The sequence below is a fragment of the Nicotiana tabacum genome, chromosome 4, assembly GCF_000715075.1.
Source record: "Nicotiana tabacum cultivar K326 chromosome 4, ASM71507v2, whole genome shotgun sequence".
NCBI lineage: Eukaryota > Viridiplantae > Streptophyta > Magnoliopsida > Solanales > Solanaceae > Nicotiana > Nicotiana tabacum.
The window spans coordinates 1976694-1991910 of NC_134083.1; the positions used below are offsets into that span (position 1 = coordinate 1976694).

Sequence of the window (15217 nt, forward strand, 5' to 3'; positions counted from 1 at the left end):
CTCGAATATGGCATCATCCACACATTGATGGATGAGCGTGAGGGCTTGTTGATCCTTCTTTCTTGTCTTTGCCAAGACATCTTTTTCATTTTGAGGCAGAGCTTCCTCATTATCGGGTTTTGCATACCCTCTACTACGATTTCCCACACATCCTTAAAGCCAAGAATGGCTTTCATACGTAGACACCATTTTTCATAATTATCTTTTGTGAGACGGGGTACTGAAAAGACAGCGTACCATTATTTGTCATGGCTCTGATACCACGTTATTGGGAAAAATAATAATCCCGCCCAGGAATAATATCCACGATAAATAATAATAATACAAGAGAGTAACAACGACACCAACTCTTTTAATGGGTAAAATACAATACCCGAGCAGAGCAATATAACCACTACAATATTACAACTTAGTAGTGTCAAGAGACTACTACAATCTTGAAAGAAATAACACAATTTATTTAAAATACTTCACTACAATATTACTCACACTCACTATTTATCTCACAGACTACAATCTGTGGATTACTCTCTCTAACTTCTATTGCTTCTCTCTTATTTTGGTGTTATTGAAATGAATAATGGAGGCCTCTTTTTATAGTAAGAGATGCCATTGAACTATTATAAAGAAGATGTCTTGTTGTTGATTTAGTCCTATAATTTTTCAACAAAGTTAGGCACCTCCCATTTTCTTCAACAAAGTTGTCAACAAAGTCGGGCACCTTCCATTTTCTTCTTTGTTTTTCTTTAATATGAGCCCCACACACGTGAACCCACCCTTCCCATTTGCATCCGCCCTGACAATTCCTATTTCTCAAAATTTGTATTACTGTATTTGTTTTGATGGTGAGCAGGAAAGAAGATACTACACAAATCTCCACATCCAACTTCGCTGCATGAGCAAATGTCAGAGCTAGATTCAAGATTCAAACTCTATAGGTTCAACTTTAAGGTTCATGTATACTTGTAAAGTTATGAGTCTATATCTATTATTTGTTTCAATTTTAATAAATTTTTACAAATAAATTTATACATTTACGTCGAATTACAAAGTTAAAATGAAATCTGAGACAATAATGATGGATCGGCCCCTGGAAAATAAACTAATGTAAATAAAATAACCAATGTGGCTTGGAGGAATAACTGAATAACTTGTCTTACAACTTTTTTTGCTTGAAATTGCAGCTTATGACAAGAACAAAAATTTCCTAGAATGGAGCAAATGAAGAATTTAATAGCTCTACTCATAGTCATAGAAATGAATGAATCTATATCCTGTACTCTGTTGCATCTTAACAATATAATGATGTTAGAGGCATTGAAAGAAAGTCTTGAGACTGAAAGGTCCTTTCACGGCTCCATTCCACATTTCAGCTGCCATTTGGTGGTAAATACTTTCAGTTAAATGATAGGAGTCCCAAAAGACATGCTTTTTTGGGCTTTTACAAACCTCAAACTGTTTCACTGGCCTCTTTCCTCCACAGCTATATATTCCTCTAAATCTCCCTGTGCCACAACACGCCTTTCTCCCTTCCTTGAAACCTACATGAATATGAATTAAAATTTAATAATTGTCTTGGATAAGTTCTTAATTAAACAACTTAATCAATAATTTAACTGATTAAAATAAAACTAATTTTATTAGTTGATTGTTTAGATAAAAGTGTTGAATATGAAATTCAGAAGTACTTATAAGATGATTGAAATGCCCTTAAATAGTTAGTACTACAAAAATTTTTAGGAATAACATAGAAAGTACCTCAGTCAAATCAAAAGTGTTTGTAAGGTAAAGTGTCATAAGTTGGGAACGACGAACTTACAAGTGAATTTGACTTATACACATTTTTTGTGTTAACCAAATGCATAAATAAGTTAAAAGAGGTGCATACCATATCTGGAGGGATGATTCATCCTCTGTTTCAAACTACGGTTGAAGTCATAAAGTGAGTAGGTGAATCCCTCTAATCGTTTGCGCATTCCTATCCGTTCTTGTAGATCTCATGCGTGAATATTAGTTTATGACAAAACGTTAATTGCTAATCGCGTAAAAATGATTACTTACCTGTTATTACAGGTTAAACTATATTGATAACGTAAGAAAATGTTTACACTATCCATATACTATTATTAGATAATGAAGCCATGGGTGCAAGTTATTTACTTACTTGTACCACTGAAGTCAAGTTGCCAATGACCATTTGTATGTATTGGGGAGGAGAATAGACAGATAGGACTGTGGAATTGGTCAAAAAGGGACTTAAGTAGTCCTTGGTCCCAATGCCAATCAAGTAAACAACACTTCTCAATATCTTGTCCGATTTTGAGTAGCCCAACTTGGCTCTTAACGAAGTTTTCAGCTTCTTGAAGTTGTTCAACTGTGTCTTCAAATCAATCACCTGAAGAATGAAGAATCTGAGAATACCGACATACAACAAAAAACCAAATACGACTGTAGCAGTAAGCATTCTTGGTGTGTAGGGTTCAGAGTATTATACAATTTTTCAGTTGTGTGGATGTACTGAAAGTAAGGTTGTCTAGGGTAGGGTAATACCGGCACTCGTACCAGACCGTACTGATATGCATACTGGACCATACCGTCCGGTGGGTGGGTAGGGGTGAAGGGTAAGAGTAATGGTAGCTCGAAATAGTACCCTTAGTACCGGTACCTAACAGTTTTTTTATCTATACTACTTGTAAAAAAATGAATTATAAAAAATTATATATACCATAGTCTCAATATTGGGGACCAGTTTTTTTTCATTCCTTACTCCTACATTATTATCTTATCGTGTATATGGACAAGCTTAAAGTCTGACAGTTATCCGTTCAAGAATGCATGCAGCTGGCTAGTCATAATTCAATAACATACAAAACATGAAGTTTTTAGAATTATATGAGGCAAGATTACACGCAATTAGAATATTTCAATGCAATTAGCGGCAAGTTAATTATTTTCTTTTAAAGCTGAAAGGCCTTTTGCTTTTGTAGTTAGATAAAGTATTTCATTTAGACGACCTTAATGTTACCTAACTAGCTAGCTCGCTAAATTCTTTCGCGTAGTCATGAAACCTAGCATCTCTTTCCTTCCTCCTGCATTTTCTTATTATGAGCTTCACTTCTATATTCTGAGAAAGTAAATTTTTTACAAGTAGGCATAATATATAAGTCATCTAAATGATAATCATACATAATTATCTTTAAAAATAAAATTAATAAGATACTAGTTTTTATATGTTAAAAGAACGTACTGCTCCCTCGAAAGTCTCGACAAGAGATCCAGCCCCAGCCGATGCAAAGTTTGCTCCATTGCTATAATCCTGTTCATTCTGAGGCTGCAGAAAGGGTGGTGGCTCTGGAATATTTGCATGTTCAGCTGTCACAAAATGAAAAAGACACGCCGTTTTTTTGGTCAATTATATTCAAGCAACTAAATCAATAATAAAAGGAGAAACATAATATGGGGGTTAAAATAAGAAAATATTAAATAAGAATACGGATGAATCTGACTCTGATATCATGTTAAGAATTTTGAAGTTAACTCAATCCAAATAGTTAACCTGTGAGGTGAGGATAACTCAAACTCATATAAGAAAACAACAACCTATTCCGTCAATCCAATATTAAACAGACAACAGATGAATTAGGAACAATTGCCTACCAATAAAATCTGAAATCAAACGGTCGTCAGAAAATCTTCCGGTAGGGGACTTGAAGTAAGATTGTCCGTTGGGCCATAAATTGGCTTGGTCAAGAGTGAAAGTATTGATGTAATTGTTGTTTCCCACATCATAGTAGGAGTTACCAAAGATGAAGAGATCAACTCCTCTTTCTGGCCTTTTGCATTCCCTGATATGGATGTTGTGTGTTGCACCTATTCTACCCAGATATAAAACCACCATGATTATGGTACTGAAATAGCTGCTTATTGCACCCATATGATTTGCCATGGTTTTTGCAACTTCGATTTCTCCTTCACCTCAGTTTTTTTCTTTGAAAACGAAGACTTTTCCAATTTTTTTACTGAGATATATAAGCAAGCAGAGAACTAGACGTTCCAGTTTTTTCTTTGCTTATCTTGCTAAGCAAAGACAAATGAGAATGAATAGCTAAAACAAGTAGGAACTCTTTACTTATAGCTAGTTGCTAGCTACTAATTAGCTACAAGGACAAAGAACTTCGTACATTTTTTTGAGTTTCTATGATTACCTAAGCATGCCAATGTTGTTGCAGAAAATTGACCTCGTCCACCCTACATATTCTATCCACCCTCCACGCAAAAGAAAAGGAAAAAAAGAGACTTCTGAATATAGTTTTTATTCATAAAAAAGAGTAATATGGAACCATTGCATGGTTATAACGTTACCTATGGGTCGGTGGTCTTATCGTTCTTTTTTTTATGAAATGATTCATTCACGTCCTAATTATTTAAATGCCATTTGCTTCATTATATTTATCTTACCTTCCTAATTGACTTTAAAGATTAGGAGGACTTTCAATAATGAGAAGAAAAGCTGTAAACACCTTCTAATAAAAATGACAAGGTAATAGTATGTACTTACTACATTGATCCACAGGTTGATCAACAGTGAGAATAGATTCCGTAGTGTTTGCAGACTTTTTTCCCCTTAGGTCTAACCGTTTAAATTGTATTGGACAAGATAAAACCCTTATCATCAACCATTAACTTTAGTTTATTAAGGATCATTTTAAATGCGGTTAAATTTACTTGCAGTTTATTATGGGCAAAACTTTACTCGCACCTGATATTTACACCAAATGTAATTAATTAAATAAACTTTTTAATAAAAGAATAAAATTTAAAGAGATACTAGTTGAATTATATAATAACTAACGTTACATACTTCTAGGGTTGCAGTCATTTTCTTTGTTTTATTTCCCCGCAATCATCCTCTTCGCATTCTTGTTGCATCTTGTATTATGTACTGAAGTGACTCTAGAGATTCATAGTCCTCATCCTCCCCCTAACTTAATCTAAGTTCTAATCCTATTTCTTAGTCAAAATACCCGGGAAAAATCTTGTCTTTTTATAGGCCAAAATCCGCCTTAAGAATATTTAGCGTAATATGGCATTAAAGAAAATTATCGGTCGAGCTCGCCCAAGACGTTGCGAGGTCAATGGCCAAGGTGCCGACATGAGCCGTGGTCAAGATATCGACAGTTATCGTAATCAAGTTGTCAGCAAGGGTCAAGGTCGAGATCGACTAGTGATGATAAGACTTGTAACGACTAATTTGTCAAGATAGAATATTAAAAGTGAATATTCTAGTGAATATTCCATGCATTTGTACTATTAGAATTTTTTAGGAAAAAGGCCCCATATATATAGAAAGAGGGGACAATAATAGGGGCATATAAAATTGATTTTGATAAGAGCACTTTTGGGACGAAGACCCTCTCACTTACTAAAATACAAAGATTACCTTTTTACAAATATTCTTATCGATATATTATACCCCACATTTCCATCAGATCCGAAGATTGTTCATGCGAATCTTGGATCTATCTGTCATTCATCATTGTCACGCAAAATATTCGTCCCACCCATTCATTATTGGGTGAATCATTTTCTTTATTTACTTAAATGTCATTTATTGACATTTATATCACCCTAAATGTTCTTGCTTTTAAGAGTATTTTACATTTATTGTCATTAACCATATATGGAATTTGTCCCATCTACTACACGTTTTTGTGGATAATACCTAGAGTTATTATCCTTAGTTAGATTTAGCCCCGTACTACGTAAATTTAATAGTTTAATCGGAGATTATATTTTTTGGTCGAACAATTTGACGCAGTCTGTGGGGAATTTCTGACTAAGTCTTTTAGTTTCTCCTAGATCTACTGTACTGGTTGCTGACGTAAAAAAAAGGGAAAACGAAAAGAAGAACCTTTTTTTCTCTCTGCATGCATGGGTCTAACGTGGCAGGTAACATAAAAGAAAGAATGCGAATAATGAGTGAGCTCCCAACCAACCTCATGGACATCATCTATGCAAGCTCTGAAGCAGTGGACGAGGACACAACGCCCAACGCCTCCCCTAGGTGAGGCGTATCACCCCCTCCCCACTGCAGCATCACAAAATCACTTGGCAAGACAGCCTCCACAAACGTGGGATAGGAGACACCGCCAGCGATAAAGAAACTTCTTGAGGCCTGGCTTACTAATACACTGACCAACGTCCTCCATAAACCCGTTCAGGACGCGGCCGCAACAAATGTGAGAACCTGTTCTACACCACAAGTGAACGAGCAACATGATCAACCTCCCCCCCACCTGCGACGACATGTATCACTCACAATGTTGTTAATAATGCAGGCGATGACGCTCTCATAACCATTCTGAAAAGGATGGAGGAAATAAAAAATAAGAACAAGGCACTTCGGGACCAAATGAGAGAGCACCAAGAAAGGATCGATAAAATACCGGACTCTCCTAAGTTATTGCCGAATAGAGATGCCTGTCGGTTCATCGAGCAGTCGTACAGTGATAGTGCTGCCCCACATTCCATACCGAAAACTTTCAAAATGTCACCTTACCTGAAAATATATGACGACACGAACGACCCCGATGATTATGTGACTCACTACATCACCGTTGTGAAAGACAACGACCTCATAAAAGAACAAGTATCCTCCATTCTACTGAAGAAATTCGGCGAAGCCCTCACGAGAGGGGCACTAAGCTAGTACTCGCAACTACCAGCTCATCCCAACGAAACCTTCGAGGAAATGGCTGATAAGTTCGTGACGGCCCATGTCGGGGCCAAGAAGGCCAAGGAAAGAGTGAATGATACCTTTGCTATCAAACAGTCCCCAGGAGAAGGATTGATGGACTTCCTCGCCCGTTTCAACCGAGTGAGAATGACTTTGCCCAATGTATCAGAAGGAATGGCGGTAGCCGCTTTTCAAAATGGGCTGAACAAAAATAGTTCAAGAGCGACGAGAAAATTATTAAGTTGGCTTATGAAATATCCCCCAACAACTTGGGACGAAATAAATAATACATACTATGCCGAAGTACGAGCATACGAAGATGACCTCAATGGGCCGACTCATCGTCTTATCTCAGTACAAGAAAAATCCAGAAAAGATCGGAGAAGCGATATCAGAAGAGATCCGGCGACTTCTCGGCGGGGAACAACATCTCCCATATGTTAGAACTACTGCTGTATCCTCACCTCGCAATGAAGAAGGCCCACCCCGATCAAGAACAGGGACTCACCGGAATGAAAGAGGTATGACCCCTTTATTATCCGCTCACAATTTTTGCGTGTCACCTACAGAGATCGTCTATGCCTTGGAGAAGCCCGAACCAAAGGTAAAGTGGCCACAAAAAATGAGGTCAGTCCCGAATACCAGAAAATCAAACGCCCTCTGCGAGTTCCATCAAGAGCGAGGACACAAAACCGAGGATTGCATTGCCCTAAGATAGGAGGTCGTAAACATATTATAGGTACACCTCAAAGAATTGCTGAGCGATCGGGGAAGAACCAACTTTGCCATGGGACACGAACAACACCAAGGGCCGCCGAAGCCGCCCTCGCCAGCCAGCACTATCCACATGATCATCGGCGAAGGAGACGATGCTTTCATCCACAACGTGAAGTTCACCACGACCCACAATTCAAATGGTCGATCACCCATGAACAGTATAATGAACTCGAACAAAGTATCATCTTCGATAAGTCAGATACCAACGGTTTGGCATTCCCTAACTATGACGCTCTTGTTATTACTTTATGAATTTTGGATACTGACGTAAGACAAATTATGGTAGACGACGGGAGTGACGCGTGCATTATCCACCCCCGAGTACTCATACAAATAAAACTCGAGGACAAGATAGTACCACACTGCATCACAGTAACCGGATTTAACAATGCAGTTGAACGAACATCTGGCGAGATCACACTCCCCGTCGTGGTGGGTGGCATCACTCTGGAGACCACATTCCACATCATGGATCAGGACACGACATACAACGCCATAATAGGGCAACCGTGGATACACACCATGAGAGTTATACCCTCCAGCTTTACCAAGTCATCAAATTCCCAACTCCATGGGGCATATTCAGTATAAGCGGGGAACAACGCACATCCCAATAGTGCTACCGCATTGCCCTAGACTGTACGACCACCCAACAAATGAGAGAGAAAGAGAAGGAAGCATAACAATCAACAAGGTCGAGGTCGGTAGGCGGCGACACCGAATACGTCATCAGAGACCCTGATGTAGCCGAGGCCGCTGGATAGACCATAGAGGACCTCAAACCCATTTAGGTAGATGTTAACGACCATAGCAAGAACGCTTACATCGGCTGCAAACTCTAAGAACCGTGAAAGTTTCGTAAATTTCTAATTGCTCACGCGACTTGTTTGCTTTTAGCCATGCAGATATGCCAGGTATCCCAAAGGATATCTCCACACACAGATTGAACGTCGATCCACTCTACCCCTGGTAAGGCAGGTTCGACGTAAGTTCAATTCCACAATCAATGACGCGATGCGTGAAGAAGTGGAAAAATTATTGGAAAATGGCTCTGTCAGAGAGTGGAAGTACTCCAAATAGGTCGCCAACGTGGTCATGGTGAAAAAGAAAATGGCAAGTGGAAAATGTGTATAGATTTCACTGACTTGAACAAAGCGTACCCCAGGGACTCGTTTCCACTATCCCATATTGACAAACTCATCGATGCGATAGCCGGGCATGAGTTGCTGAGTTTCTTGGATACCTACTCGGGCTACAACCAGATCCTTATAGAGGAAGAGGACCAGGAAAATGCCACCTTCATCACCCACCAAGGGACGTACTGCTACAGGGTCATGCCTTTCAGATTGAAAAATGCGGGGGCAACTTACCAAAGGCTGGTGACGAAGATGTTCAAAGAACAACTCAGAAAAATGATGGAGGTATACATCGACGACATGCTAGTCAAGTCCAAAAAGAAAGAAGATCACATCGACCATTTAAGAGAAGCCTTCGGCATACTCAGGTAATACGACATGAAATTGAACCCCAAAACGTGTGCATTCGGCATGGCCTCAGGAAAATTCTTGGGTTTCCTTGTGTCGCAGCGGGGTATCGAGGTCAATCCGAACCAAATCAAGTCCATCGAGGGTATACCAGAGCACTTGACCAAAAAAGAATAAGTCTAGAAGCTAACCGGCCGTATCACCTCTCCATCAAGGTTCATCTCGCAGTCCTCCGATAGGTGCCACAAGTTCTTCGGCATACTAAAAAAGGAGAACGGTCTCCAATGGACCCGTGAGTGTGTCCAAGCACTGAAGGAGTTAAAGGTGTACATGTCCTCTCCACCGTTGCTCTCAAAACCGGAACCAGGACAGCCTCTTCTCATCTATCTCTCCGTGTTTGAAGTAGTTGTGAGCGCAGTCTTAGTCCAAGAAAATAAAGGTACGCAATCTCCCATCTATTATATCATCAAGACACTAGTCGACGCCAAGACGAGGTAACCTCACCTTGAAAAACTGGCTCTGGCCTTGGTCGTAGCTTCACAGAAGCTTTGACCGTATTTCCAATGCCACCCCATCTTGGTCGTCACGACTTTCCCCTTAAGAAGCATTTTACACAAACCCGAACTTTCGGGCAGATTGGCCAAATGTGCCATCGAACTAAGGGAGCACAATATTACATATCGACCGCGAACGGCGATAAAGTATCATGTCCTCACCGACTTCATCGCCGACTTCAGTGTGCATATATTGCCCGAAGTCGAAAAGGAAGCCGTCAACGTTTCTTCCCAAATAAACGACCTCTGGGTCCTATACACCGTCGGTGCATCTAACGCGTCGGGGTCTGGGCTGGGACACGTACCCGAAGTCCCAACAGGCGAATTGATTCACCAGTCCACAAAGTGCCCGAACATGACTAACAGCGAGACCGAGTATGAGACCGTAATTGCAGGACAAAGATTAGCACTCAAATACGGGGCAAAGCGGCTAAGGCTGCGCTGCGATTCTCAACTTGTGGTCAACCAAGTCACAGGGACTTTACAAATCAAGGAGCAAAGGTTACAAAAATATCAGACTGAAATCTGTAAACTACAACCCGAGTTCGACGAATGTCAGCTCGACCAAATCCCCCGAGCCCAGAATATCGAGGTGGACGGCCTCGCCAAATTACCAACGGCCACAAAAAATATCGCAAACAGATACCAAAATATGGTCCACCTCCTCAACTCATCGATAGACCAAATTGAGGTAAGAACCATAAACCTAACTTGGGACTGGCGCAACCGTATTATTACATATTTGTAGGATAACATACTCCCCAATGATAAAAAAAGAGGCCAAGAAGTTGCGAAGGCAAGCGTCCAGGTACATCATCGTCCACAATGACCTGTACAAAAGGACATATGGCGGCCCCCTAGCAAAATGCTTGGGCACAAATCATACGCGGCGCGTCCTTGAAGAAGTACACGAGGGCCACTGTGGAGCTCACTCCGGCAATCGATCTTTGGTCAGGTACCTCATACGAGCAGGATACTACTGGCCCACCATGAAAAAGGAGGCTGCAGACCTTGTGAAAAAATGTGAGCAATGCCAGGAGTACACTCCAATGATCCACCAAGCAGACGAACACCTACATTCAGTAACTTCCCTTTGGTTTTTCATCAAATGGGGAATGGATATCGTGGGCCCCCTCCCGGGAGGACGAGGTAATGCACGATTTCTCTTGGTTTTAACTGATTATTTCTCTAAATGGGTGGAAGTAGGAGCATTCGCCCAAATACGCGAACAGGAAATAATCGCCTTCATATGGAAGAACATCTTATGGCATTTCGTTCTCCCCAAAGAAATCGGTTGCGATAACGGACCCCTATTTTCAGGAAAGAAGGTTGCAAACTTTTTTGAAAACTGGCACATCAAAAGAATACTGTTAACGCCTTACCACCTCGTGGGTAACGGGCAAGCGGAGTCCTCCAACAAGTTAATACTGAACATCATGAAAAAGAAGCTCGAAGACTCCAAGGGACTATGGCCGGAGATATTACCAGAAGTACTCTAGGCCTACCGAACAACGCCAAAAACAAGCACAGGGGAAACGCGATACTCGTTAGTCTATGGGAGTGATGCAGTATTACCGGTTGAGATCGGAGAGCCCAGCCTAAGATACTTTCGCGAAAGCAGACCCCAGAATGATGACAGCAGAATGCATGAACTTGACGAAGCCGGGGAACTAAGAGATATGGCCTACGTAAGAATGGCCGCCCAAAAGCAGCAAGTAGAATGCTACTATAATGAAAGAGCAAAGATCAGGCCACTTAAGGTCTGGGACTACGTGCTAAAAGCTAAAACATAAGCAAGCAAAGATCCACGGGAAGGCAAACTAGGAACAAACTGGTATGGCCCCTACAAAATTACGGCAGCCACAAGCAAATGGTCATTCACACTAGAAACAATGGAAGGAAAGCGACTACAAAATAACCGGAATATTACACACCTCAAGTACTTCAACTTTTAAAGGACGAGGTCCCCAAAGTCGCACTCTTTTTCCCTCACTCGAGTTTTGTCCCAATTGGGTTTTCTCGAGGAGGTTTTTAACAAGGCAAGGATGGGGATACTTCAGGATTGAGGTACGTACAGATGAGGGCACTGGACGACTAGTACATTGCTCGATCTCTCACTATTTTTCCAATTCGACCAATGAAGGGACTAGATAGACTGGGACTGAACTACGAGCCAACGCCCGAAAAATATGTAAATCTATCCAAGAATATGAATAAAATACAAGTACATGAATTTTATTCCCGCTCTCCCCCAGTAAAGGTTACATTCAACCTTATTCGAATCAACGCCCTATTCGGCCCACGACCCCAATTAATTAAAGGTTACATTCGACCTCGTTCGAATTAACACCAATTCGTCCCACGATCTCAATTAATTAAAGTTTACATTCGACCTCGTTCGAATTAACACCGATTTGGCCCACAACCTCGATTAATTAAAGGTTACTTTCGACCTCATTCGAATTAACACTGATTTGGCCCACGACCTCAATTAATTACCGGTTACATTCGATCTCGTTCGAATCAACGCCTATTCGGCCCACGACCCCAATTAATTAAAGGTTACATTCGACCTCGTTCAAATTAACACCTATTCAACCCACGACCTCAATTAATTAAAGGTTACATTCGACCTCGTTCGAATTAACACCTATTTGGCCCTCGACCTCAATTAATTAAAGTTTATATTCGACCTCATTCGAGTTAACACCTACTCGATCCACGACCTTAACCAAAAGGCTACTTTCAACATCGTTCATCCTACTCAAATAAATTTGTTACGACAAAGGCAACCAAGCAACAAAATCAGAAAAGCGCACAAACCCTAACAAATAAAATGAATCAGGTATGAATAATAACACTAACACTTCATACTATAGAATATTTTTTACAAAGGTTGCACCCCTACAAAAAGTACACACGAATCTGCGTCTAAACTAAAAAGAACAACAACTAATCACCGCCTGACCTAGAAGCGCCACCAGCTTGATCGCCCAGACCATCTCCACCTACCTCCTCGCCATCGCTATCGCCATCGCCATCGCCATTGCCATCGCCATCGCCATCGCCAGCGGGATATTCATCCTCATACCAGGTATCTTGTTTGATCTGATCCACGCCCGCAACCTCCTCATCGTCATCGGCTTCCGGTGTAGCGGGATCATAGCCATAAGCAAACCGAGCTTTACGTGCCTTAGCACGAGCGTCCTCAAAGTCAGCTTCTGAAATAGCCCCCGTCCCCATCAGGTCCCTGAATATATCAAGCTGGGCCTCAATATGAATCCATTCCTCGTACAAATCCCGCAGAGTGTCAAGAAAGGCAAAGTGTGGAACGAGGACGACTGAGCCAACAACTGCGCCTTTTTGGCCTCTAGAACCGCGACTCAATCATTAAGGCTAGAAGCATCTTTCTCTAGCTCCCCTATCCGCTCATCAAGCCACACCTCTCTGAGCCTGGCCATCTCCAAAGCAATCTGCCGCTCAGAACGAAGAATGCGGATCACGATGGTGAAAGCCTCCGCCTTCCTCACAACCGACAACTAGGTTAACTCCGCCCTCTCTAAGTCCGCCACCTTATCAGCAACCTCTCCACTTAGAGCATCCACTTTGAGTTGACACTCCTCGATCTCGGCGCACAATGAAACCACCTGGGCTTGAAGATCGGCGCATTGAGCCTCCACCCCTATGCTCACCTCGAGTTCCTCTTCTTTGTCCCACAACACCCCCTCAAGTTCGCTACAGTTTCCAATGACCCTCATTAATTTGTCATCCTTCTCCTTCAGTTCACTTTGGAGATCCTGGAAAGTGCCACTTCCACCGAACCGCTTGCAGATCTCGCGGTGCTTATTACAGAATTCGCGATATTTCCACTCCATCTTCTGGAAAATAGCCTTACGCCTCTCCTTTTGGCAGGCACTCTCGATCTCCAAGATCACGGTCTGAAAAAAGACAGAACGAGTAAGAACAAAACTGGACTCGACATAAAAAAAATGAAGAAAACATAAAAAACGAAGAAAGATCAAAGGCTTACCCTAAGAGCGAGGCCGGCTATACTCTTCGACAGAGTAGCGTCTTTTAAATTCTCAAGGGTCTTACCCTACACATAGGAATAGAGGGGACCAAGGGAAGGGACCACATCCTCCGTATCAACTAGCAGTTCCCGGTTCAAGGGGATTGCGATAGTCCGTGTGGTCCCCTCCAATGTCACCTCGAGTCGGGTAAGTCCTTCCCCCATCATCCTAACTTCCTCGGCATCCATATCGGAGCCCGTCTCGTAACATTCTTCGGCTACACTTTTTCCCGGGAAGAAGGATCCTCAGCTAGTAGCGAGGTCGATGGCTCGTCCTCCCGTAAGACGTCAGGGACTCTCACTGATGGCCCTTCAAAATCCATCACGACCTCAGGGAGAGACATACATTCCTCGGCCTCCGAAGATGGTGGAATTGTGGCGGTAACTCGGTTCCATCTCCAAGTTCTATGGTCGCCGTCTCTCGGACGACGAAATTATCCATCACCGAACTCCCCGCACGGACAACTCTTTCGCCGATATCTACAGATCACCTCTTGCGGAGAAGCAAGTTATCGCCATTCGATGATGATCATTTCTTATCGTCCTCATCTACTAAATGATGCAAAAGGGAAGTCGAAAGCCCTGCTGCAGGGGTAGTCGACGACCGAGTAGACCTCACCGCAGTAGAAGGAACAAAAGTGACCTTCCTCTTACGAAATGCCGGAGCAGGAGCCTTCTGCCTTCTCGAAGGTCCCCGGGCTAAAAAAAGAAAAATTAGAAGACCATCACTTCCCGCATAAAACTGCAACGAGCAGGCAACCACGAGGTCGAAATAGTATAGAAGAGATAATTATGCATGCATAAATAAGTACGTATAGACAAACTCACAGGTCGAGGAAGGTGCAGACCCAAATTTCTTGATAAAGGTTGTCCATTCACGAATCCCCACTGTGTGAGGCAAGATATGGCTGACCCAATCCTGAATGTCCCCGACCAAGGGAGGGGGCAAAGTATCAGCTGCACGAAGAAGGGACGAAATGTTAGACTGCAACTAAAACAGGCAAAATGAATGCTCGAAAAAAGATACTTACAAGCGTAATTCCAAGCCTCGGGGAACCCGCTTGCATTGGCCACCACGTCCTCGATCTTGATGAAGAAATAATTGATCTAGAACTGACGATTCGCCTTATCATCCATCTTCACCACCAAACTTTTACTTCCTCGATGGCGAAGGTATAGCATCGCCTCCTATAGAAACTAGGGGCGAAGATATGCAACAGGTGGCGAAGTGAGACCCCACGGCTAGCCAACTCTACATATTTCATCAGCATACGGATAAGTTGTAGATATAAGGGGAGAAGAGGAAAAGAATAGCTCACGTAGAACGGATACGCATAGAACGCGCAATATCCTAGGCGATGTATCTATACAATATCGTGCCTCACCGGAACCAGATCGATGTGAGCCAGAATTTTAAACGTTTTCCTAAACGCAACTGTCACGACCCTAACTGTAGGGCCGCGACGGGTACCTGGTGCCTAACTCAACCGAGTACCAACATAACGTAACCGTCTTCTCATATTATCATGGGTAAATGAACCGAAAAGGTCGTCATGAGATAACTAGAATTAAACATAAGAGAATACTCGACATGGGA

At 42.0% G+C, this 15217-nt stretch overlaps 1 protein-coding gene across 3 annotated transcripts; it reads right to left on the reverse strand.

Annotated features, from left to right (window-relative positions):
- Positions 1-1091: 1091 nt before the first annotated feature.
- Positions 1092-4422, reverse strand: LOC107765462 (GDSL esterase/lipase 5-like). Of its 3 annotated transcripts, XM_075251221.1 has the most exons (5): positions 3658-4416; positions 3248-3372; positions 2165-2395; positions 1450-1541; positions 1092-1373 (listed from the first exon to the last, which is right to left on the reverse strand). In XM_075251221.1, the coding sequence occupies exons 1-4, from the start codon at positions 3944-3946 to the stop codon at positions 1461-1463; spliced, it is 726 nt and encodes a 241-aa protein (XP_075107322.1). In that variant the 5' UTR covers positions 3947-4416; the 3' UTR covers positions 1092-1373; positions 1450-1460. The 3 variants fall into 3 exon arrangements, 2 of the variants coding, with proteins under 2 accessions (XP_075107322.1, XP_075107321.1); XR_012708431.1 differs by having other exon boundaries at positions 1092-1541; positions 1889-2395; positions 3658-4422; XM_075251220.1 differs by having other exon boundaries at positions 1092-1541.
- Between the last annotated feature and the right edge of the window lie 10795 nt (positions 4423-15217).